The sequence below is a fragment of the Entelurus aequoreus genome, linkage group LG07 (assembly GCF_033978785.1).
Source record: "Entelurus aequoreus isolate RoL-2023_Sb linkage group LG07, RoL_Eaeq_v1.1, whole genome shotgun sequence".
In the NCBI taxonomy this organism is placed as follows: domain Eukaryota; kingdom Metazoa; phylum Chordata; class Actinopteri; order Syngnathiformes; family Syngnathidae; genus Entelurus; species Entelurus aequoreus.
The window spans coordinates 56,660,132-56,686,887 of NC_084737.1; the positions used below are offsets into that span (position 1 = coordinate 56,660,132).

The following is a 26,756-nucleotide window of genomic DNA, read 5'->3' on the forward strand; positions in this document are numbered from 1 at the left end:
CTTTTTGACACTCGGGCCGTGCCGTAGCAGGGGGAACTTGGCTGCAGTTCACTTGCTACTGATGAGACACAAGCAAGCTGAAATGGACAAAATAAACCCAACCTTATGGAAATATCAAGTTCAGTTTTTTACATAGTTACTGTACAAGGAACATCACATGTTTACACTAGCACAATTCAGCATATCCTGAAAGAGTAGGAAGAAGCAGCTCTTGTATAATCCTACACCTCCATGTCTGGCAATGTCAATTTGTTGTGTTTAACTTGTTCACATATTACCATTTTCTAATTGAGCAATATAAAAACTGTGATAGTAGAGTTAACAGTTTGTAAATAACTTATTCAGTAATGATAGAATAAATAAAGTAAGACAGGAACTCTGTATATTGGGCAACTAAGTACAAAGTATATGGTAACTAATACCTTGATTAGATAACAATATGGAAAGAATAAAGACAAAATTAAATGGTAAAAAACTGACAACGTGAATAATAAGTATACGAATATACAATATATCTGAATAAACACTGTTAAATAGTGATATATTAATTAAATTAAAGACACTGTGATATAGATTCAAAATTAATATATGACTTAACTTAGGATAAATGATATCAGACACTGTGGTATCTATGAAAAAATAATTCAAGATGAATTATATCAGGCACTGTGACATTGATTCAAAATAATTAATTATTATATCAGACACTGGTATTTATGAAAAAAAAAAGAATTAATTTATGATAGATTATAGCAGACACTGTGTCACGATCAGCTTTCGCTGAAGACCCCAACGCAGAGAATAAATGATACAAATAAAAACAAAAAGGGCTTTCAAAAAAGAACGAAAAAAAGAGTGGATAAACAGAAAACACACACAAAATGTATGGAGAGGAAACAGTTTACACTACACGGCAGCGCCAAAGGAACAAGAAGTGTGAGTGGAGCCAGGGCAGAGGAGATGAACACGACTGGAAGGGTGAACTATCAAGAATCCACTGGCGCTGAGTGAATGGACGAGGGAGCTTAAGTTGTCAGGAGGTAATGAGTAACAAGGGTGCGCAAAGGTGGCTCCGCCCTGTGACCTAAAAACCAGGCACTGCAACAAAAAGAAGACGGACGGCAGAATGACACACTGGTTTTCATTAAATAATTCATGAATTCAGGGTAAATTATATCAAGACACTTTGGTATATATTAAATAATGATTAATCAATTAATTCAGGATAAATGATACCAGGCACTGTAGTATTCATAAAAATATATACATTAATTCAGAATAAAATAGATAAAACACTGTGGTAATTATTACATAATGTTTAATCAATTAATTAAGGATTAATGCTATCAGGCACTGTGATATTCATGAAAAAGTAATTAATATATTAATTCTGGATAAAAAATATCAAACACTATAGCATTTATGAATAATGATTAATTAATTAATTCAGGATAAATAATATATATGTACACTGTAGTATTCATGAAAATATAATTAATCTATTACTACATGATAAATTATAGATAAATGATCTCAGACACTGTTGTATTTAGGGAATGATTATACAGAATTAATATATAATCAAAAATATCAGGCATCATGTTTCTCATCATTCAGTTTCTTGTATGTACTCTCTTAAAAGTAACTTAGATAGTGGGTCAATGCAACCTTTTTAAGCATGTTAACAAAATAAATTATTACCAAGTGTAAAATACTGTGATGCAGTTAAATTTGAAATGTGTCCCATCTAAATAACATGACTACTACGGTTTACATTAACAACGCATTATTTAGAAAAAATTAATTATATTGCTTATGTCTAAAAGACCCCCACAGATAAAGTGATTCACTTTGAGGGAGCCCCCATTTTTCCTATGTAACGCCAAGTTTGTTCTTAAAGGGGAACTGCACTTTTTGGGGGGAATTTTGCCCATCATTCACAATTATTCATGAGACAAGAACATATGTGTATTTCTCTGTAAAAAAAACATCCCTCAACGTTTTATATACAGTTCATGCAGTAAGTATACAGTATATGTAATGCAGTAACAGGCACATTCATTATGCCACATATAATGTGCCGTATTTTGGTAATTTTAAGTATTGCAGAAATATTTGTAGCATTGATTTTACAGGGCACATCGCAATATTTGTTATTTCTTCAACAACAATTACTACTAATCGTGGCAGACCTAATAAGACCCAACGACAACTACTTTGGTAGAAATTATGTTTGGTCCCTAATTTTATATTTTGAGCATAAATATACAAAGGATGAGCTACAAGTTTTAAAAGCTGAGTTATAAGCAGATCCAACTCTAGTGAAACATTAAGCATCATGTAGCAGTATTACTAAGTGCTAAACTACAAACACAAAGTACGAACATTAATAAAACAGTCACACCCTGTACAATGTCTTTTGGTTCTAAATTGAATTTCGAAGTTGTCTAACTTCTGTGCTTATGGCCACAACATTCTATCAATCAATCAATCAAAGCCCTTAATCACAAATGTCTCAAACGACATCCTCAGCTCAGATCCTACCTCAGGGCAAAAAAACACTCCACCCAATGGGTATAACGAGAAACCTTGGAAGGGACCACAGATGTACACCCCTGCTACTCCCCCAGCAGAGGATCCTTTTGCAAGTAGACACGTCGGGGCGCAGAGACGTCACCGACTGATGCATAAGGAGTGGTCACCCCTGGAACAGCTCGCGCCTCCTCAGTGGTACTGATCCGTGGTCACCTGATAACCCCTCCATGCAGGATAGGCGGGCAAAGCAGACAAGAGAGACAGTAGATCAACTGGTCTAAAAAAAAAGGGGTCTATTTAAAGGCTAGAGTATACGAATTAGTTTTAAGATGGGACTTAAATGCTTCTACTGAGGTAGCATTTGTAACTGTTACCGGGAGGGCATTCCAGAGTACTGGAGCCTGAATAGAAAACGCTCTAAAGCCCGCAGACTTTTTTTGGGCTCTGGGAATCACTAATAAGCCAGAGTTCTTTGAACGCAGACTGGGACAAATGGTACAATACAATCAGCAAGATAGGATGGAGCTAGGCCATTTAGTATTTAATACGTAAGTAGTAAAACCTTAAAGTCGCATCTTAAGGGCACAGGAAGCCAGTGCAGGTGAGCCAATGTAGGCATTAATATGATCAAAAGTTCTTGTTCTTGTCAAAAGTCTACCAGCCGCATTTTGTACCAACTGTAATATTTTAATGCTAGACATAGGGAGACCCGAAAATAACACGTTACAGTAATCGAGACGAGACGTAACGAACACATGAATAATGATCTCAGCGTCGGTGGTGGACAAAAGGGGACGGATTTTAGCGATATTACGGTGATGAAAGAGGGCAGTTTTGGTAACACTCTTGATGTGTGACTCAAACCAGAGAGTTGGGTCGTGGATAATAGCGAGATTCTTTACTGATTCGCTTTGTGTAGTTGTTTGGCTGTCAAATGTTAAGGTGGTATTATTAAATAGGTGCCGGTGTCTAGCAGGACCGATAATCAGCATTTCCGTTTTCTTAGTGTTAAGATGCAAAAAGTTAGTGGACACCCTTTTTTTTTTTTATTTAGACACGCCTCCAGGTGACTACAATCTGGCATGTTGGTCAGCTTTAGGGGCATGTAGAGTTGGGTGTCATCAGAAGAATCAGAATCAGAAGTACTTTATTAATCCCCGAGGGGAAATTGAGATTTTCAGCACAATCCCTTTCAAGATCAGATAAATATTACAGGGAGACAGAAAAAGGATCACTGACGGGTCTGCCAACTTCTAGCATAAGAGTGAAAGCTGACACCGTATTTGAGTATGATGTCACCTAGCGGCAGCATGGAGATTCTGAAGAGTGCAGGGCCAAGAACCGAACCATGTGGAACTCCGCACGTTACCTTAACGTACTCCGAGGTCACATTATGGGAGACGCACTGCATCCTTCTACAACATTCTACTACTGTATCTACGAAAAATGTACTAAACCGACACACTTACCGATCCATGATGATGGCGTACCATTACATCCCCTATTTTAGGTATCAGAGTTTGATTGAGTTGCAAATATGCAAAATACTGACAATTTTTTGTCTTTTTACCGTATGTAGCATATTATATGCAAGAAAAGTCCTAACTAAATTGTGAGCAACTGAGTGACTGTGGCTTTTGGTGCACATTTAAAAATTGTTTAACCCCTTTTGTTTAACTTATTGCAGCCATGTCACAGACGCTCTCAAGGTTTTCAGTGAGAGGAGACTTGTAAGAGCACTTTATTGCATCACAGCATTAACCATGAGGACTGCCAATATCATTTACAAACAGATATGTTTTTTTAAATGGATTGCCCATTCTGTCTTCTTTGCCTGGTCTTGCCACACACCCCCACCCACTTTGCTTTATCCCTGCCCTGTTCCCCATACAGCAGCACACTACATGCTGTATTTGTTTTAGTTTCTCTTTACGCTTCCCCTTTTCATAATTGATCCCCACACATCAAGATGCATTGCAGTTCACAGTTATATGAACGAGCAAAGCCACTGTTTTTTACCATTAGTATGGGATCTCATCCTGCATAAGCTTGACATCTATTGGTTGGTTTTAAACTGGGACTTGATCTGCATCTAACTGTAATTGTAATATACAGAGTGAGCTTAAAGTCTGAACATATAATATACACACGCAATATGTCCTGCATTATACCAAAAAGGTCTAGGTGTAATTTAATTATTAATTAATTAATAAAAATACATGCTAAATAAAACAATTTGAAAACATTTATGGATATATATATATATATAAAAAATACAATATACATATATATATATATATATATATATATATAGATGACAGAAGTTTTTCCTGGTATCTGCTGTGGCCATCCACCCAGCTTCGGGGTTACTGTACCCAGTTCCCCGATCACTACTGGCACCACTGTTGCCTTTACATTCCACATTTTCTCTAGCTCTTCCTGCAGCCCTTGGTATTTCCCCACCTGTTCCTGTTCCTTTTGCTCTCACTCTGGATTGATGGATTGGATCTATCACAATCTTCTGGTGTTCATCCACCACCACTATGTCATACTGGTTGGGTATCACCGGTTTGTTAGTCTGAATCTGAAAGTCCCACAGGATCTTGGCCTGATTTCCATCTTGACTCTGGGACCTACAGTCCATATTTGGTACAGATGTTCTGGCACACAATGTCTGCTACCTGGTTGTAGCCTTCCCTTTATGCCATCATCATAGCCCGGCCTCTATTGATTTGTTTTTAGGACCTGTTCTTGGGCTACTGTAGTGGATTGTCCGAAGCTTAAGCAGGCAACAAAAGTAGTTTAGTACAACAAATTTATTTACCCATTATCAGAAGTGCAGGTTGAATTGAGTTGTCCGTGCAAGCAGACAAAATGTACTCCAGAGCACACAAGACACACACAAGCCAAAATCACTCTCGAGTCCCGGTCTTCTGCCATTTTTTATATGTCTCTTGTGCGTCACTGTATTTTATCTCGTGCGTCACTGTTTTGTTTTGTCTGTTCCAAAACAACCTCGTATCTCTTAGTCATATTTGGAAAATTTAAACATTCTGTAGACAGGTTGGCATAACTCCATATTCACCTTTGTCCCACAACTGGTCTATTCAATGGCACAAAATAGAAGAGAATTGAAAATGAGCAGACATTCTTAATAGACAAGAAATATAGGTCAAAAGGTCAGAAATTCTACGACACTACCATGATTAGTTCCTTTGTGCTTTCTATCAGTCCAGCCTTTTCCAGCTACTGGTATGTTTTCGTGATGTCAGCCACTTCTTCCATTTGTCGGTGGTACATGCCATGCAGGGGCTTTTATCCCTATGACAGCCAGTCTGGCTACTCCTCCTTACTGGGCTTCTGTTGCCTGAGGCATTCACTTAGCAGGTCATCCCTAGGCGCAAAATTCATAATCAATTTCTGGAGGCCTGTCGTTTCCTTCTAGATAGTGCCTGTGAAGCTCACCAGTCATCGCCCCCCTTCTCTTTGCTTGTTGTATAGCCTGAGCATGCTGGACTTGGGGTTGAACCCTCTATCCATTGTAGGTATTTGACTGTGACTAAACACAGACCTGCCTCCTCCTGCTATTGGCTTGTGGGGTTTCCCCGGGTATTTTTGGCTGTGCTATGCGTCTGTTACGTTGCACTAATGTAATTGTCAATGTCGTTGTGTAGCCTTGTGAGGTGAATCAGGAAGTCAATGTCACACTGTTTCTTGGTAGACATCTTAATGTCATCCGAGTAGAGAAGGTTATTGTTCTACTTTGAAACTGTTACCAAAGCTAGGGTTGTGCAGAACAGTAGCATCTCCTTGGATTATGCGGCACCTGTACAACTGGCTTTGTGTTGGCCTCCAAAGGTGTCTTTCACAGCCTTGTTGCATTAAAAAGATGTATTTATTTATACACATACGAATTATGTTTCTTTATCATATAAAGTTTATTTATTATATACAATTGATTTTTTTTTCTCCTAAGAGTCATCGCCCTCTGCAGCAGATATTTGTTTGTGGCCTATTTCTTTTGTCAGCGTTACACATTGCAGACAAAAATAGCCCTGTTATGCATGTCCACAAATGTCCATTGCAGAGAATACTGGCTCTCAGAACAGTATTATATGCATTTTTGCATATGTGTCCAGACTTAAAGAGCACCCTGTATCACAGAGGTTGTAGGGTTTTAAAATGTGATATGAGCAAATATTCATGTTCTATCACTTAAAATGAGAACTTGTTTAGTTAAAAAAAATATTGCAGGTTTTATTTACTTGAATCAGTAATCTTATGCAATAACAATCTTTTTGAATATTACATTGTTTTTTCTGCTTATATAACTGCAAGGTAGACTCAATTGTAACATAATGTAGCATTACATACCAGCCAAATATGGTTCTACTAAGGATGGGTACCGAATCCAGTACTTTTTTTGGCATCAACCGAATCCCGCCGGTCCTACTGGGCACTGATTCACGTAAAATCCAAAGGTGGCAGGTTACCTGAGTTGCACGTGACATCACGACCGGTTACTGACTCAGCCGGCCTGCTCTTTGCACTTCAGCACTTGGCTGTCACTCTAGCAGCACTGAGAGCTGACTCAGCCAAACTACCTTGAGGTAATTTGGCTGTTGTTGGCAATTTCCAATGCCAAGAAAGAAATGCACTCTACAAAACGCTGCAACCTAAGTTAAGTAAGGTTCCACTTTTCCAAAAATGTGCCAGCTTGATTCTAATATACATTAGCTTTGTTATTGACATGCTACTGATTAGCATAAGCGAGTTTACATGGCGATTTCAACACCTTCAAATGTATTCACAAAAACTACAACTAAGCTGCACGTTATAATCAAACAGCTGGTGCTTAATAAGTACAATACTTACACTATTAACACTTTGTAGGGCGCAACAAAAAATTTGATTCAGCAAAGACTGAACTGACGAGCCAACACACCAACTATACCCTACTGCCATTTAACGTCTTTGATTTTTGAATTGCAACTTATTGTCATAATTGCAAATGAGACTCAGAAATGTCATCATAAAACAAGATACTGTATAACAACTGGACAGCAGTTAGCATAATCAGCTCATTTTTAAATGTTGCAATAAAAATTAATTTTTATTATCAAAAACAATTAAAATGTATTAAGACATATAATAATAGCGAAAATTGGTACTGTCGAGTACCGGTATCGATTAATTGGTACCATATCAATTCATATGTGAACGGTACCCATCCCGAGTTGCTACAGATACGATTCTATCAGTGTATCACCTATTGTCAATAACCCTCAAACAGTAGGTACACAGAGTACCAAGGTAAATAAAGGCATCATCCTTCCAGAGACCAATGCACTCGTGAGAAGCATGCCTCCATCATTCCCATGCCGTATTAGCTCAGTCCCATGGCAATCAGGGCTGCTGCACTGTCTAGGATGACATGTTTCCAAACTTTACACACCAGACAGAAACTCACTTGCATGTAATGCTTGGTCATTTCTATGCAAAAAAAGAATCCTGCCTAGCACGACTGACCCATCCAACATTTTCTAGATGCTAATGTCTATTTCCTTTCAGTAGAAAGTGAGCTTGAACATGTTCTATACAGTACCAGTCCTATGTTTACGTACTTATCATGGGCTTGAATGTCTCATTTGGATCCTATTTTATATATTTGAATGGTTCTTCATTGATTTTTTTAAACAATATTGGGTGACACCTTTTGAATTGATGTAGGGTTTTCTCTATGGAAATAGACAGGGTCAGAATTATACAATACATACATTACACTCTACAGTCCAAGGAACAAACATCTAAAAAGGAGAATTGTATATTTACACAAATTGGGAAAGTCTTGGAGACAGCAATTTAAACAACTGTACACATACAGAAGTACAAGTTATTTGGATATGTCACCACGTTTCCAGGTCTGGAAGAAGACTCATGATGTCACTCTTAGATGAATGAACATTAGTTAAGAGTCTCAGAAACCACATGCTCAAACTTGCCATGAATTGAAAACTGCTGGAAAACCAGCACCATATCCACAATGAAGCTAGTTTTACATTGGAGCATCAACTGTAGACTGCACAAAGTAGTTGGAATCCTGAAGAAGGACTATCCCAGAGTTTTTTCCAACTTTATCTCAAATCAACAAGACGGCAACAACTTGGAAACAATCGGGCGTTCCAACCGGACAGTGATCTCACACACACATAAATGGTTTTGGAATGAATGAAGCAGGCTAACATTAATCTTCTGCAACAGCCTTCTCAAAGAAAAGGCCTTGTCCTCAACCCCATACAACATTTTTAGAGACCCTGCTTAAAAAACAACCAATTTAAATTAACTTAAATGGACATTTAACCGAGACTTAGTCAGTATGTGTCTGCCCAATTCTTGTGCATGAAAATCATTGAAGATATACATTTACAAGCATTTGACCCTACAAAAAATGGTTCAAGCCGTTGAGGGCCCAACAATTATAAGACAGTTCCTGTAATGAGTGAACGCCTGACTGGAACTGTAAATACAGAAAACACTCAACCACATGCTGTCTTATAAACAGTGCACAGTACTGGACTTTGCTGGTAAACTAATGTGGTCATCATTTGACTTCAACACAAACAGAAAAAGCTCAAAGACAGATTTTAAGGAATGGAAATTATGTGTTTTCATGTCACTGAGACAGAACTTGGAGGTTTGGATTATTGCACCAAACTAAATACAATTAATTTACTTCATTTCTCAGTAGACCTGAAAATACTACATACTGTATGTTCTGCTTGGTACAATTTCAGGCTTGGGTTTATGATGCACTGGAATATTGCATGCCGTCTACCTCAAAGTGAGGTCACATCAAACGTACCCACAGTTTCATGACTTTAATGTTCAACTCCCCATGCCATGTGTTGCTATATGATATGATGTTAGCCTCAGGTAAAAGTCATAGCAAAGCCTGTAGGTACATTTGATCAATGCTGCATGTGATGACAATGGAAAGGGTGTTAATAGAGTACATCTCTATTATGACACCGCCTCGTCCAACAGTAATGACCACCTCAGAATGTTTGCTCCCGGAACCACCGTCTAACTCTGTGCCCCCCTTCCTCGTGCAGAAGCTTGATGTAGAGCCCAAACCTCTCAGTTCTTCAGAAGGCAGCACCGTGGATATTGGTCCCCCAGGAGACGGGGTTGATTCAGTGGAATTAGAGCCAGAAGAGTCCCTGGACCCAGAGGCCTGTTTCACTGAGGGTGAGATGGCTACAAGTGTGATAGATGTCAAGGAAAAAGTGGGACAGAAGTGCTGGTGCTCAGCCCTGGTCTAGTAAAGTCATAGCTGAGTGACAGTGAATAGAAATGCTCATCAGGTTAGAAAGAAAATGGAGCTTGTGAGTGTAATTTAACAAGGCATTCTGTCTTACATGGCACAATTTATAACCTGCAAATATCCTCTTTAGTTTGAAGTGAGGATGGAATTCACAAATTTTGTTGCTACATTTTACGAGCAAAGTTATTTGGCAAATTATGGGTTTGAACTTTTGACCAATTTATTCGGTAGATACAAATAGATCACCTATAAAGATCCCATTTTATACGAAATGGCATTTTGCACAAAAATGTGTGTATGACACCACGACCAAACGAAGGCAGTGGTTTATCACTGCATACTCTGGTGCAATACTGTTAACAAATATTTAACAGATACATTTTAACCCATATAAACCTAAACCCCTTTTTGATTTAAGGGAAATTGTTTGACCAAAATACTGTAATTCATGATAGAGATTTGTGTGTGCTTATGCATGTGTGTTACCTACGTATATGTTTTATGTATGTACAGTATATATATATATATATATATATATATATATATATATATATATATATATATATATATATATATATATATATATATATATATATATATATATATATATATATGTACTTGACACCTTTGCGTGTAGTATTTGAATTGAATGAAAGAACATATTGATTGCAAATCCTCAATACAGTGACATTCATTTAGTGTCACGTCAGCCTTGTCATTGCGTTTATAAGGCTTATAGGCCGATAGCAATATTTGTACTAATATTATTACTTGTTTTCCATGACTTATTTGAATACATTTTGTGAGAACAGTTGAATTGCAATATTTGACACCCTATTGAAACGATAAAATTGCTAAAATTAGCTTTATTGGCAAGAAATTAACTTTTGGAAATGAGCTACTCTACCTAACTCGCTGCAATTTTAAGGAATATCTTGTGATAGTCACATCAGTGTCACATAACAACCACTCCTAATTGTTTCATATATGTCACTTAGGGACTTGATTAAGACAATTCAAGTACAAAACCGTATAGACACATTTAAACACTTTTAACGTGTTGGTGCCAAGGGTTGTTACGGGTTAGCAGAGTTTTTAATGCCAGATGATCAATACACACCAACTGGGAGATAAGCGGTGGGATAAATTGTGGTCTCTTACAGCCATGTACTTCATTAATTTCAGTGCTCTATTTATTGTTATTTCCCTAAATGTTATCGACAATTGCAGGATGTGTACGCAGATTCCAGTGCTGCCAGGTCAACGAGGAAGGAGACAGGTTTAAGAGCTGGTGGACTCTCAGAAAAACCTGTTTTATCATAGTGGAGCACAACTGGTTTGAATCTTTTATCATATTCATGATCCTTCTCAGTAGTGGAGCACTGGTAAGTTTGTGTTGTATTAGAAGTAAAGCACATACAGTATATGCATGCATCAGTTGTGGAGCTTATAGTAAATACATACCGTATTTTTCGGAGTATAAGTCGCTCCGGAGTATAAGTCGCACTGGCCGAAAATGCATAATAAAGAAGGAAAAAAACATATATAAGTCGCACTGGAGTATAAGTCGCATTTTTGGGTGAAATTTATTTGATAAAACCCAACACCAAGAATAGACATTTGAAAGGCAATTTAAAATAAATAAAGAATAGTGAACAACAGGCTGAATAAGTGTACGGTATATGACGCATAAATAACCAACTGAGAATGTGCCTGGTATGTTAACGTAACATATTATGGTTAGAGTCATTCAAATAACTATAACCTATAGAACATGCTATACGTTCACCAAACAATCTGTCACTCCTAATCGCTAAATCCGATGAAATCTTATACGTCTAGTCTCTTACGTGAATGAGCTAAATAATATTATTTGATATTTTACAGTAACGTGTTAATAATTTCACACATAAGTCGCTCCTGAGTATAAGTCGCACCCCCGGCCAAACTATGAAAAAAACTGCGACTTATAGTCCGAAAAATATGGTACTTTATGGTCCTTTTATACTCACATTAAGTAAATGTTTCTATTTTCTAAATTTCCTTGTCATTGGGTTGGTACACTGAAATGTGCGGCTTGTGTCGATGTACAGCAGATGCATGTAAAATATGCAATATAAAAATATGTAAATATTGATTATGTACAAATGCAGATTACTTGCATGATTTATTTTGATCGCACATGCTTGCCAACAAGCAACAAACTACCTTTTGTATTGGGAACAAATGCTCATTTCACTCAATGAAATACAAGTTATTTATAACCTCTATTCCATGTTATTTATGTGTATCTTTTTCTGTTAATTACCATACAAGTTGTGTACTGTTCACATGTTTATAGAGTATACACTTAAAAAATCAAGATGAAGGTTTAAATACTTATTTTCACCTCTGTAGGTGCAGATTCTACCTAGAAGAGACATAAGTTATACAGTATATATTCAAATCATTTGGCCACATAATGAAGCTTGTTTTACATGCAATTGGAAATAATCCAAGCTATTCCTTTTATCATTCAAGTAATGAATTTGATTAGTGTTGATTTCTAGTTTTTGCACTCTCTGATCCTGAATTTCCCCAGTTCTTTTGTTGTGCACAATCAACCTGCCTAAGCCTACAGCCATACTAAAAACCATGACATTAACCAGTGCAAACTTGTCTTATTCCCACTTCTATGCATCATAATGTACTTATTTTATGGATTCTGCTCAGGCCTTTGAGGACATATACATTGAACAGAGGAGGACTATTAAAACGATGCTTGAGTATGCAGACAAAGTCTTCACCTATATCTTCATCCTGGAGATGCTGTTGAAGTGGGTGGCCTACGGCTTTGTCAAGTATTTCACCAATGCGTGGTGCTGGCTTGACTTCCTCATTGTTGATGTATGTACACTATTGACCATATGCATGAATTATGTTAGAATAATCCCTTGTGTTGGGTAGTTATGTAGAGCAATGATTTAACCCATAAAAAGTTAACGCCTAAGAGATCAATGATTTAATGCAAATGATAAATTTAGTATAATCTTTGTCGCCTTTTGTATTTCACATGCTCATCTCATATCCTGTGTTCTCCCAGGTGTCTCTGATCAGCCTTGTGGCCAATGCTCTGGGCTATTCTGAGCTTACTGCCATCAAGTCTTTAAGGACACTGCGAGCCCTACGACCACTGCGAGCCTTGTCTAGATTTGAGGGCATGAGGGTAAGTAAACATCTTTTTAATCCACACTTGTTACAGGAATGTCGGTTAAGTTTAACATTTGGCAGTTCATGTTCATAAGTTGTCCTTAACTAGTCATTTTAAAGCAATGTAATTTATGACGTACAAATCATTTAAAAATGTAAATATGAAAATGCATGAAAATAATCTTGTCCTTCTAGTTCAATTATGTACTTCCTCTATCTGTATGTTTCTTTTCGCATTGTGTTGTAATGTATTGCAGATGTTGCTTTTTGACACTGCCTGTTTGGTGCTTGTAAATGTGACCTGTAATCTTTTTTCTTTGATGTTTGTCTTTTTTTCATTTGCAGTCAGACAAAATGTTGTGACTTCATCCTGCCTCTTAAGGTTTATTTCTGCTTTGCTTTTATTCCCTATGAAATTGCAAACTTTATTCACTATACCCTTTGCCTTGTTGAATGTCCTTGGAACCCGTTTAAGTTGACTCTGTTTATGTCGACAACCTGTATAAGTGAACCAAATCATCAAGTCCTGAAGCTTCATTTCAAAAGCTGTGCGTGGAATTCTGACCAAAAAATTATGTTTGGCAGAAACCCCAATTATTATTAAAATATTTAGACTTATATAATCTGGAGCACACACATCTTCTCACAATTTAGAGTAAAAGTGTGCATACATACCTCCCTCTCCACGCCTGATTTGACCAAAAAAGGTCAATGCCAAGTGACGTATTTCCCCAAGCAAAGCGGAGTCATGGTTCGCCGTGCAGAACTTGAAATGTGGTCTGACATCAAAGTATACATTTTCATTTGTATGAAAATGCACAAATGTTGTTTCGATTTTTTAACTATGACAGAACATTTTGGATGAAAGTGAGTGTAGTAAAACTTCAGTTTGAATGGTTAATTCAAAGGTGGGTATAAAGACACAGGTGTACTTATAAGGGGTCATTCTATGATTTTTTTTCTACTTTTAACACACTTTCTTGTGGTCTACATAACATGTATTGGTTGTTATTAGATCAGAATGTTGCATAGATTATGTTTTCCAGACCATCTCTTCAGGATACAATGTTTTGTGGGCAGTCTAATATACTTGCCTCCACCTTGACTGCGTCTTCTCCCCATCAGCTGTGTTGTTGTTTTTAGCACTTCCATATCGAGTCTACTCACAGATATAAGTTAGAACTATACGCTACTTAGCATTAGCAACGGCAACGGTGGAGGATGCATGTGCATGTACGAACCAGTCTGCACCACAACAAGAGGATGGAGAAAAAAAAGGAACTTATTGACTACAACTTAGGACCACAATGGCGGACTTGCTCAAAGCTCTTTGGGTAAATCTCTACCATATATGGGGATATCCCCTGACATCATATGTCGGAAAAACATCACAAATTGGGCAAATTCCAAATGGCTCGTTTGGATGAAGTATGAAGGAAGGCAAGATTGTTTTATAAATGTATACGCCATGCCTCCAAGGTTTGATTTCACATTTTCAGGACTTATGCGGATATCAAATACACAAAACAGGTACCAATAGGTAAGAAAAGTTGGTTTTGCATAAAAGATTGTCGCCGTTGTAAATGCAATGATGATGATTGGCTGGGTAGGTGAATCATGCCCTGCTCATGCTGTCTCACTGCACGCTCTGACTGACACATAACAAGCACGCGATAATTGCGACGCATCGTAGCCAGAGAAATTTAAAGGTAGCGTTCTCAAACTGTTAGTACCAGCACTACTTTTCGCTCATTGAAATTAAAGGCAAGAATGTTTATGTAACATCCACGAAAATAGCGTCAGCCTCTAGCAACTCGAATCGCATCTCACATCAAGACATGCCAACATGACACTTGTTGCTGCTGGTTACCCAAGCCCTAGGCCAAATGCTGCGAATTGTTTAAATTTATCACATTTTGGAATTCGGATTAATCACAGGTGATTACTCGCTTGCTTGATTAAAATTAGCTTAAGAAAACACCCCAATGTGTACACAAATGCTATTTTAATGTCAGATTGTCATTCAGGAACGTTTTTAAACGTTTTACTTGAATGCACGTCATTAATTTGCACAAAAATTGCTAACGGTTTTATCTTAAGTTCTTTCAGGATGTATTTTAGTATACAGGTGCAGATCATTTCACTACTTAAAGGCCAAATGTTCCTTTATGTCTCTTTACCTAAGTTTACATTTTTGAATTCCGTATTGGATTTCGTACCTGCAATATTTAATGTTGATTTACAAAATATTTATCTTTTATATCATATTGTACACTGCAATTTACTGAGTTCAGATACATGCCAAATGTTGTAAAATACTGAGTTTTTGTTCTTCAATCAGTTACAGTAGTACAAACATCTTTGACATTAAAGATGTTATCGAACATAATAGCGTATAAAATAACGGAATGAAAAATAACGCAATAGTTACTTTGCTGAGTAACTAATTACTCTTAGAATGAGGTACCGTATTTTTCGGACTATAAGTCGCAGTTTTTTTCATAGTTTGGGTGCGACTTATACTCAGGAGCGACTTATGTGTGAAATTATTAACACATTACCGTAAAATATCAAATAATATTATTTAGCTCATTCACGTAAGAGACTAGACATACGGTATAAGATTTCATCGGATTTAGCGATTAGGAGTGACAGATTGTTTGGTAAACGTATAGCATGTTCTATATGTTATAGTTATTTGAATGACTCTTACCATAATATGTTACATTAACATACCAGGCACGTTCTCAGTTGGTTATTTATGCCTCATATAACATACACTTATTCAGCCTGTTGTTCACTATTCTTGATTTATTTTAAATTGCCTTTCTTTTCTTGGTGTTGGGTTTTATCAAATACATTTCCCCAAAAAATGCGACTTATACTCCAGTGCGACTTATATATGTTTTTTTCCTTCTTTATTGTGCATTTTCGGCCGGAGCGACTTATACTCCGAAAAATATGGTAACTGAGTTACTAACTCAATCACTTTTTGGGGGAAGTCATTTGTAACTGTAACCAATTACTTTTTTAAGGGACGATGACCAACACTGTAAATAACAAACTCAAAACAACAACAACGACAAGCTAAACTGTCCTGCATGCGCTGCTCTGCCAACACGTGCACACTCACAAAAGTCACTTTGGTGCCCTCACAAACGATCAGAAATTACAAAAATCCATAACTTTAACAACCATATTGCTACAATAATAAACATTTTAAAAAAGTAAAATCCACATACAGTACAATAACATCGGCAAAAGAACAGCTCACGAGAGGAGACAAAAAGGAGCAGGCGGAGGTAGAGAAGGGAGGGGACAGGGGTAGCGGCCGTGCGTGTGTGTGAATGTTCTCCTCTGTTGGAAGAGGCGCTGCTGAATGAGATGTAGTGCCTTTTCCTCTGCTTTGATATAAGTCCTTTTTGGCATTTTTTACAGAAAAGTCAGTTCTCATCACAATGAAAAACTTGCTGTGGTACAAAGCTTCCTCAATTTTTTCAATACGGGCAAGCACAAATTAGCTGCGAGCGGTACACAAAATGAATGAATGAAACGTTCACTCACACATACATGGTTTGCACACAAGGGGCATACTTGGCTCAGTTCGGAAACCAAAAACCGTTCGCAATGAGATGGGTTCGTAAATTGAGGTTCCACTGTACTAACAAGAAATGAGAGTCCATCTATCAACATCATGCATCATTTCAACAAATGTTGTTAGTGGCCGTCATGCGGAGTAAAAAATACTATTCCAGAATGCAAAATAAGTGGACCCTGGCTGCTCTAAAGTTAAAGTACCAATGATTGTCACACACACTAGGTGTGGTGAGATTATCCTTTGCATTTGACCCATCACCCTCACCCTCTGGGAGGTGAGGGGAGCAGTGAGCAGTAGCGGCGGCCGCGCCCTTTATACAGATTGCGTCTAAAGCCAAGTTTTCTAGCATTACTTTTTACTGAAATTTTTGTGGCCGCTATAGACAGACATACGTTCTTCACTTATATGTTAAAGAGCAATTCCAATAAACCATATTACATTTGATTGACAAATTATATCTGCCAGTGTTTTGTAAAATTGTATCACACTCTACAAATGTTTTTTATGTCAATAACGACGTGACGGAAAGTGCAATAAGTGATGAAGCATCTAAACACAAAAGAAAGGATTAGTAGTGTTTTCTTTATTGATAAAGTTGTTCCCTTTCATGCATGTAGGATCAAAATCTATTTCTAACACATTAATTCACTTCACCAGTTAACATGTGCGTGTTGCCTGCCATGTCTACAAAAAGCGCATACTGCAGTTACTATGTCTGCAGACTGGTGTGCACATTCTCACGCCTGGTTGTGTTTTTATTAGGGCTGTCAATATTAACGCATGTGATTAATAAAAAAAAATTAATTACATTGCATTTGTGTCCAAATATTGCGGTATTTTCTGAAGCAAATTTTAAATATGCAAGCGAGTACAAACCTGTGATTAATCATAATTAACTACAGCTCAAGAGAGTGATTAATGTGATTTAAAAAATAGAAACAGAAACAAAGAATATTTTTTCTTTAACGGTAGACTTCTCAGCTGTACTTTCATCCTCCTTTCCGGAACTAACAAAATGCACCCATTTAAATTTTGCACAAATAGATGAAAACCTTGTCAACAAACTCCCGCTGGAAGAAAAATATTTTATTTAAATGTGTATATATATATATATATATATATATATATATATATATATATATATATATATATATATATATATATATAATTAATCACGAATAACTGCATTGTATACGAAAAACCCAATAATGAATTCAAAAGTAGTGTGTAGTGCACCTTTATTGGAATATTCTCCCATATGAACAAAAGCGACAAAACATTTGTTGTGCAAACACAATTTAAATCAGTACTTGTTAAACAGTAGCAGTTAAATAGCATATTTTATGGAAATCAACTCAAAAAATATAAATACAAACATTCCAGCTTATTGCCACTGCATGGGTATTTAAGTTATCCTATTTGTTATGGAAAATAAATATAATCTACATACAAATCCCTGAGCCACAATCATAACATCCGAACAGGCAATTTCTGAGGTAACAGCAGTAACATTTTATTTTATCAGGGAGAAAGAAAAGAAAGGGTGAAGCACAAAACACTTCACTGCTGGGATTTCCTTTACAGGGGACTAGAATGTAAAGTCCATGTTAATAATGGAGTTCCTTCAGAGAATCTCACTCAACTCGGTGCAGTTTGTTCATTCTTAGAACTCGACGGCCATTCATTTTAAATGTACTGCCCTATGAATTAAAGTGCCATTCCGTTTCTTGGGCACCACCATCACCCAGGACCTCAAGTGGGAGCTGACCATTAGCTCCTTCATCAAGAAGGCCCAGCAGAGGATGTACTTCCTGCGGCAGCTGAGGAAACTTAAGGTGCCGACAGAGATGCTGGTGCAGTTTTACTCAGCCATCATAGAGTCCATCCTGACCTCCTCCATCACAGTGTGGTTCCCCGGCGCCACAGTCCAGGATAAGAATAGACTGCAGCGCATCGTACGTGCTGCTGAGAAGGTGATTGGCTGCAAGCTCCCATCCCTCCAAGACTTGTTCTCCTCCAGGACCAGGAGGCGTGTGGGTCGGATCACAGCTGACTCTTCTCACCCTGGACACACACTATTCTCCCCTCTCCCCTCAGGCAGGAGACTACGCTCCATCCAGACCCACACCTCCCGCCACCTGAACAGTTTTTTCCCCTCGGCCATCAGGCAAATGAACAATAACTCCTAACAGTAGCTCCTTGAATTCCTTGAATCCCTTCTAAGTCTATCTGATAGCTCAGTCACAGCTCTTTTTTATACCAAATATGTGTTATATGTGTTTTATGTCGCACGTTTGCACCAAGAAAAATTCCTAGTTTGTGAACCCGTTCTCAAACAATGGCAATAAAACGATTCTGATTCTGATTCTGATTCTGATTAACATTTACTGTGCAAACACACTTTTAACAGCATTTTTAAACAGTTAGCAGTTAAACAAAATATTTGTAAATCTTCAGCCTCAGCTTCAACAATGTTATCAAAGCAAATACAAAATTAAAGCTTATTGCCACTACCTGGGCATTAATGTTATACTGTTCCTTATGAAAAATAAAACAAAGTCCTGAGCCACAATCACAACAATTCTACAGGCAATTTCTGAGGTAACAACAGAAAAGTTTTACGGTCATCATGAAGCAGCATAACCAGTCTATATTCAGTACCAAATGTCCCTATTAGAGAGAGGTGACGCTCAAAAAAATTCACTGTAATTATGGTTACCAATTGATGTCCAGTAGTCCCCACTGAGAGCAACTACAGCTGCACGTTGTAAAGTTGTCACTTTTACAGTCCTCTCCTTTTCATACAACTCGTGTATTCTTCATGCGATGGTGCGTCTAGATGGCGGCTCATACGTGCTGTCACTTGTTGCGATTCGCACAATGTTTCTCAGGCCAGCGTCTTCCACAACACTAATGGGCCTACAGTCTGTAATTACCCACTTCACTATGGCATTTGTTAGCTTCTCTTGCTCTCTTTTATCTATACTTCTCCCGCACGCTGCATTTAACGTAGTGGCCTGGCTCCACTTTCTGCTTTGTTGAATGGTTTGCTCGCATCAACAGTGTGCTTCGCGTTAAGGTGATATTTTAGTCTGAAAGTACTCCTGTGATAAGAAAATTCAGCTTGGCTGTGGCTACAAACGACTTTGCTTCTGTCAAATCCGCCGCCTGGAAGTACTTTATAATGAAAATGACCCTGTAAAAGTTCTGTTGAGTTACCCTTCTTCTCCATGCTTGTTTTGTTTTCTTCCGCGTTCTCCTTCCTTTTCCGCAGGAGCCAGCTATAGGCGTTAACAAAATAAAAGCATGTAAACAACATACGCAAATGCGCGATAAAATAATTGTCGGCGTTAATAGATTGATGGGTTAACTCGAAATTAACGCATTAACTTGCCCAGCCCAAATATATATATATATATATATATATATATACATATATATATATATATGTATGTATGTATGTATATATATATACACTACCGTTCAAAAGTTTGGGGTCACCCAAACAATTTTGTGGAATAGCCTTCATTTCTAAGAACAAGAATAGACTGTCGAGTTTCACATGAAAGTTCTCTTTTTCTGGCCATTTGGAGCGTTTAATTGACCCCACAAATGTGATGCTCCAGAAACTCAATCTGCTCAAAGGTCAGTTTTGTAGCTTCTGTAACGAGCTAAACTGTTTTCAGATGTGTGAACATGATTGCACAAGGGTTTTCTAATCATCAATTAGCCTTCTGAGCCAATGAGCAAACACATTGTACTATTAGAACACTGGAGTGATAGTTGCTGGAAATGGGCCTCTATACACCTATGTAGATATTGCACCAAAAACCAGACATTTGCAGCTAGAATAGTCATTTACCACATTAGCAATGTATAGAGTGTATTTCTTTAAAGTTAAGACTAGTTTAAAGTTATCTTCATTGAAAAGTACAGTGCTTTTCCTTCAAAAATAAGGACCTTTCAATGTGACCCCAAACTTTTGAACGGTAGTGTATATATGTCGACAACCGCTGATGGGAGTCAGCAAATCCGAAGTTCATCAACTTAAACGGGTTCCACTGTAGTAAAAGCTTTTGTATGACACCGTTCAATAATTCTAGGTCTTGTTTAGTTTAGGAAACAGTCAAGTGAGTAGATGATTTTAATGGCCCCTCGAGCTACATTAAACAGTAGTGCCCTTCATTTAAACGACAGAAAAATGCTAAGTTTGTGTTGTCTTTTGAACCTATTCAGGTTGTGGTGAACGCACTACTGGGGGCCATCCCCTCCATCATGAATGTCCTGCTGGTCTGCCTCATCTTCTGGCTAATCTTCAGCATTATGGGAGTCAACTTGTTTGCAGGGAAGTACTACTACTGCGTCAACACCACCACTGATGTGGTCTTCCCCATTGACGTGGTCAACAACATGTCTGACTGCCTGAATTTGGTCAATGACAGCGCCCGGTGGAAGAATGTTAAAATCAACTTTGACAACGTTGGTGCTGGCTATCTGGCACTGTTGCAAGTGGTGAGTGTTACAAAAATTCACAACATGTATTTTCAATGAGGGCTCTACCCTGCTATGTAGAGGTGTATTGGTACATGTATTTGTATTATGTTTATGGCGTCATGCGTCTACTCCATAAATACAGTGCAGTCCAGCCTTTGGCTAGCAGAAGTCATGGCTAGCGATAGTGTAGAGTAGAAGGCAGTGTTTAAACATCCTCTTCTGTTGTGAAAGTTTTCTGTTTGGGAACACTTGGCCTTTTCCTGCTGAAATACATAAAGAGACAAAGACAATGGATGTGACAAAAGCGGTGTGCAGCCATTATTAAGTACGGATGTGAAGCTGGTTTACAAGCTGGCACTATTAATACTGCACTTCAACCAATAATACACTTTGCTGAAAATAAAACTATCATTCACACTTTGCAAACTCTTACTGTTGCACTTGCATGCATTCTTGTACTTTACCAAAAAAAAACTTGTAAAAAGTCCAGTGTGCATCCCAGAGACCATTTTCCTTCACAGCTCATGTTTTATTGGTCCTCGGCATAGTCTAAAAATAAAAATAATTTATCATTAGAAATGTTTTATTAGATATTCCATTATTTACTTAGTCAACTGTAAAAAAAAAAAAGAAAAGATGTAGATGTTTTGTCCAGATACTGTACTTTAACATATATTGACCTGCAGTGGATTGCCTTTAGCATCTCTAATATACAAAAATGTGACCATAACACCAAAGTACGCACCTAACCATGAGCACGGCGTATCGTTACACCTCTACCTTTAAGTATGTTAATGTCGTTATGTTGCTTTTGATCATGTTTAAAGCCATATATATATATATATATATATATATATATATATATATATATATATATATATATATATATATATATATATATATATATATATATATATATATATATATATAAATATATATATATATATATATATATATAGGCTTGTAGGGATGATATAGCCTCTTGTCTTTTTTCCTGACCTAACACACACACACACACACACACACACACACACACACATATATATATATATATATACATATATATATATATATATATATATATATATATATATATATATATATATATATATATATATATATATATATATATATATATATATATATATATTAGGGGTGTAAAAAATAATCGGTACATACTGATAACAGATATTAACTTCAGAGATATTAATACATCGTTTGGCGAGCCTTTGGATCGATCTATATATAATATGGATCGGTTGATGTCAGGTTGGAAAGTCATGAATCAGTTGCTTGTAGATCTACTACGAAATATGGCCGCTCCAATTTTGGGCGATTTCTGTGATGACATAATACAACAGTACCATTCTCGTTTGTGAATGACAACACATCAACATGGGAGACATGAGCAACACGGGAGAGAGTTTACAAACTGTGCACCTGCGAATATTAAATCTAAAGTGTGGTTAACGTTTGGATTTTTTTTTTTAAATGGTCCGTTGGATAAAAGTACAGACATTTTTAACGTTTGGAAATCGGCGATAAAGTAGCGGCAGCACAACTAATCTGAGCAATCACCTCTTGTAACCGCACCAAGACACTCAAGCCAGAGATGAGGGAGCTAAGGATGCTAATGCTAGCAGAACTACCAACTAGCAAGACAAATACACTGATTTGAAAGATTTCCAGCCACAACTTAGCCATAACTCTGCAAGGTAATCATAGCCTCTAGTACGCTGTTCATTAGGAATGTATACCGAGTAGCGGTATATCTTAGTACTGATTTCTAATTGGGTCGGTCCTCCTGGACCGTGAAGATTCTGGACTAATGATACTGCGTCTGGTATTTTTGTTATCCAGCTGATCGTTGTAATAGTGACACGCTGTCACATACGGTTCAGCTGCCGCTGCATACACATATCATAAATCAGCTTGGAATAATTAATTTTTAACACAATAATTCATTCTCAAAAGTCTCTCAAAGTCACACACGCTAACAAGATTTTCAAGTGAACGCCACCTAAAGGGGAACTGCACTTTTTTTGTAATGTGGCCTATCGTTCATAATCATTATGAAAGACATGACAACAAATGTTTTTGTTTAATGCATTCGAAATAGTAAATAAATAATGTATTAGAGCTTCTACACTAAAGCTGCTGTTTAGTTTACGTGGTGGCACTTAATTGTATCTTGCACTTGTGTTACTGTGGTGTTATGACACCTCTACTTGATGCTTGCTTTCTTTCTCTGTGTTTAATTGTTGCTACCTGAGCAAACAACAGTAAATACATGGTAGCTTTTCAAAAAGTATTTTGTTTACATCTTCTTTTGTTTAAATTTATGGATTGCAATGCCTTGAAGTTGATAATACTACTATTTGCTCATAATCAATACAGGCACAGCCTGTTGTGTATGTGTCTATTTAAAAAATAAACACATTAGATTATTCTGACATAAATACATTTAATTTTCTTTTCACATGCAAAGCTTCCATCTGCATCAAATTGCATCGAATCGTATGAAATTGTAATGTTAGCGAATTGTATCGTAACCCATGTATCGAGATTTATATCGAATCGCCATTTAAGGTAGCGATGCACACCCCTAATATATATGTACATATATATGTATATATATATACATACTCACATATATTTGTTGTGATATTTAACTATTTGACTGTTATCTCTGACCAGGCAACATTTAAGGGCTGGATGGACATTATGTATGCAGCTGTGGACTCTCGTGATGTAAGTCTTCTTTTTAATTGAAAAATTACTAAACCGAGTAATCGCATACGGGTTACTACTATATGTATCCATAATTAAACATTCATTGTGTGTTTTTATTGGAACATTTCAGCATGGTCTCTCTTCAATGTTCTATGTTGCAAGTTATAACACTTGTTTACTTTTCTCGATTCAAACTTATTTGAATTTAAAGACATTTGAGTTTCATTGAATTGGTAGGTGGCACTTGTGAGCATTACACACAAAGCAAGAATATCCCACTTTTAGCTCTGCTGTCAAAAACAGTCTTTGCAAGTGTCTGGAAGATACAGTTCTAAAACCAAACAAAAATGTTATAAAAAATGACAAGTATAAAAATGAATATGAAGTATTAGTTAAGCATGATGTATTTACTGTAGTAAAATAGCAGTTCCAACAACTGCACCGAAATTAATCAATGAACAAGTACAAGTATGTGCTTTCCACTGTCAGTTTATTACCGGCAATGTCTTCTGTCCAGTGCATTTAGTGTTCACCTAACTAGGCCAAACACTCCACCCGTTTTTGCATGTTTTGTTTTAACCAAGCTGAACCTTTCCAGTGTTAACCATTCCAGAATGCATAATGAGTTGAGTTTCTGTAAAGTTTAAGTTAAATATTTGTAGAAAAATATGTGAGCGTGACCTGTTTTGGTTATCATGAAACATTGATGTGGTTGGAGTTTGCATTGTGTACAGCTGCACTTTGTAAGGGACACAATATTAGAAACAGTATGATGTGCAGTTTTATGTCATTGTAAAGCCCCCCCCCCCCTCAATTCAAATTCAAATTTTTCAAATTAATTAAAATTAAATTCCAAATTGGGGATTTTGCACAAGCTTTGTTTTTTGGTTTGAAGTAATCACTTAGACTCCTCCAAATAAATAGCAAATGTTGGCATTTAAAAGGTGTTGGTTATAGGTTTATTTCTTTTTAGAGGCCCTCAGTTTATAGTGATGTAAAACTGTCTTCCCTGTGGAAAGTTGTGCTGGTTTTGTAGTTCATAATAGGTATCGACCAAATGTTGTCGGTACTGCCAGGTACCGATTAACGTAAAATCAAACAGTATCCAATTTCGATACCTTTGTTGCACGTGATGTCACGTACAGTTGTATACTCTGTATGAGGGTTCTACGGTATAGCAGTACTAATAAAGTATTGCAGTAATAATTAGTTAAAAATGGTTCTAGACTGCTTCTGAAAAATACCGGGGCATTTTTTTTCCCGACGTCGTGATATTGCTGGTAAAACAAGCAGACGCACATATTACAAGCGTAATCAGTGTGGAGATAAAAAAGGGAGAATGGCTAAGAAACCAGTGGTGGGCCGTTAAGGCCAGCAAGGCCTTCTCTGCTGGTCTAACATAACCAGAAATCATGATCATAATTAAAGATACAATTATTTTTGAATTTACTTTCCCTAAATATCTAAAAGTATTCATATTCCGTTCATGTCATATTATGCTTGTTCCAGTGCTGTTGTTTTTAGTTTTAGTTTGTATCTAATCAGAATTCTGCTAGCTTATGTTGCCATGCTGTACGAAATCTGCCTGAGGCCTTCAGAATCAAAAATCAATCAATCAATGTTTATTTATATAGCCCTAAATCACAAGTGTCTCAAAGGGCTGCACAAGCCACAACGACATCCTCGGTACAGAGCCCACATATGTGGGCACACTGTAAGTGAATGGGGACATAGAGTTGATAGACAGTTGCGATAGCCAATCAGATCACAAGTTGTTGACAGTAGCCTATCTAAGTAGCCTGATGTTAGCGAGACTGTGATTGGATACTCACTTGGATACTTGAGTATCCATTCACAAGTTTTAATTCAGCAGGAAGCCGGAAGTGTTGCGCCGTAGCCATACCGGGATAGCAGAAAAGGAGAACAAAATGTTGATTAGGTGGCAGATATATATTTGCCCTGGGTTTACACAGACATCAACTGTAACGATATCAAGTACAAGCGCAAATATAGTCGATACTACAATGATTACGTCAATATTTTTTATTATCCCAAAATCTTTTGTCTTTTTTATTGTTTATAAACAAATGAAATACGTCCCTGGACACAGGACAACTTAAACTATGACCAATGTATGACTCTGTAACTACTTGGTATTGGATTGATAGCAATATTTGTAGTATCACCCAAAACTTATGTAAAGTTTTAAACAGAAGAATTAGTGATTATTACTGGGAGGAAGACTATACAGGGCAGGAAAGCAGAATGTCTTACTGAAACAGGAATCGGGGAGAAGAATCCAGAGCAAGAATCCAAAGTCCTGTGTCCATGAGGAGTAATCAGCCAGTGCCGTCTTGCCCATACAGGTGTGATTAAATAGGCCTGTTAATTACGCACACCTGCAGCAATTATGCCCGGCTCTGGGAGTGGTTAGGTCTGTAACAGAAAACAAAGGGGCGGTAACAAAGTAAAACACAAGACACAAAGGAAAAAACAATTCACTGCTCCAAACACTGAACACCAAAATGGTGTTACCACCATAACAAAAGGTGACAAAGACGTAGATGGAAATTGGTGTCACAATAGCGTGTGACAGTAATCCTCCCTTCCCAATTTGCCTGACTTCTGCGGAAATCTGTGATAAAAATCAGACAACAAAGACGGATCGCAAATATGGCCATGCGGAACCCAAAAACGATGCTCTGGGCCATAACCCTCCCATTCAATGAGATATTATATCCCCCTACCACGTCTCCTGGCATCTAAAATAACTTTTTCCGAAAATACAGGATCGCCGTCCAGCAACCGTGAAGCAGGAGGAGGCACTGGCGAAAGGCTCAGGTCACAAGAGGCCACGGGCTTCAGGAGGGACACATGAAAAAC

The 26,756-nt window shown here is 37.3% G+C and overlaps 1 protein-coding gene across 2 annotated transcripts in view; it reads left to right on the forward strand.

The window, feature by feature from the left end:
- Positions 1-26,756, forward strand: part of scn1lab (sodium channel, voltage-gated, type I like, alpha b) — a 123,465-nt gene that overhangs the window by 83,703 nt on the left and 13,006 nt on the right. For both annotated transcript variants that reach the window (XM_062054040.1, XM_062054037.1), the window contains 6 exons: positions 9,648-9,783; positions 11,090-11,244; positions 12,572-12,745; positions 12,942-13,064; positions 20,883-21,158; positions 23,838-23,891. In XM_062054040.1, coding sequence (XP_061910024.1) covers positions 9,648-9,783; positions 11,090-11,244; positions 12,572-12,745; positions 12,942-13,064; positions 20,883-21,158; positions 23,838-23,891 — 918 coding nt within the window. The remainder of the gene's footprint in view (positions 1-9,647; positions 9,784-11,089; positions 11,245-12,571; positions 12,746-12,941; positions 13,065-20,882; positions 21,159-23,837; positions 23,892-26,756) is intronic.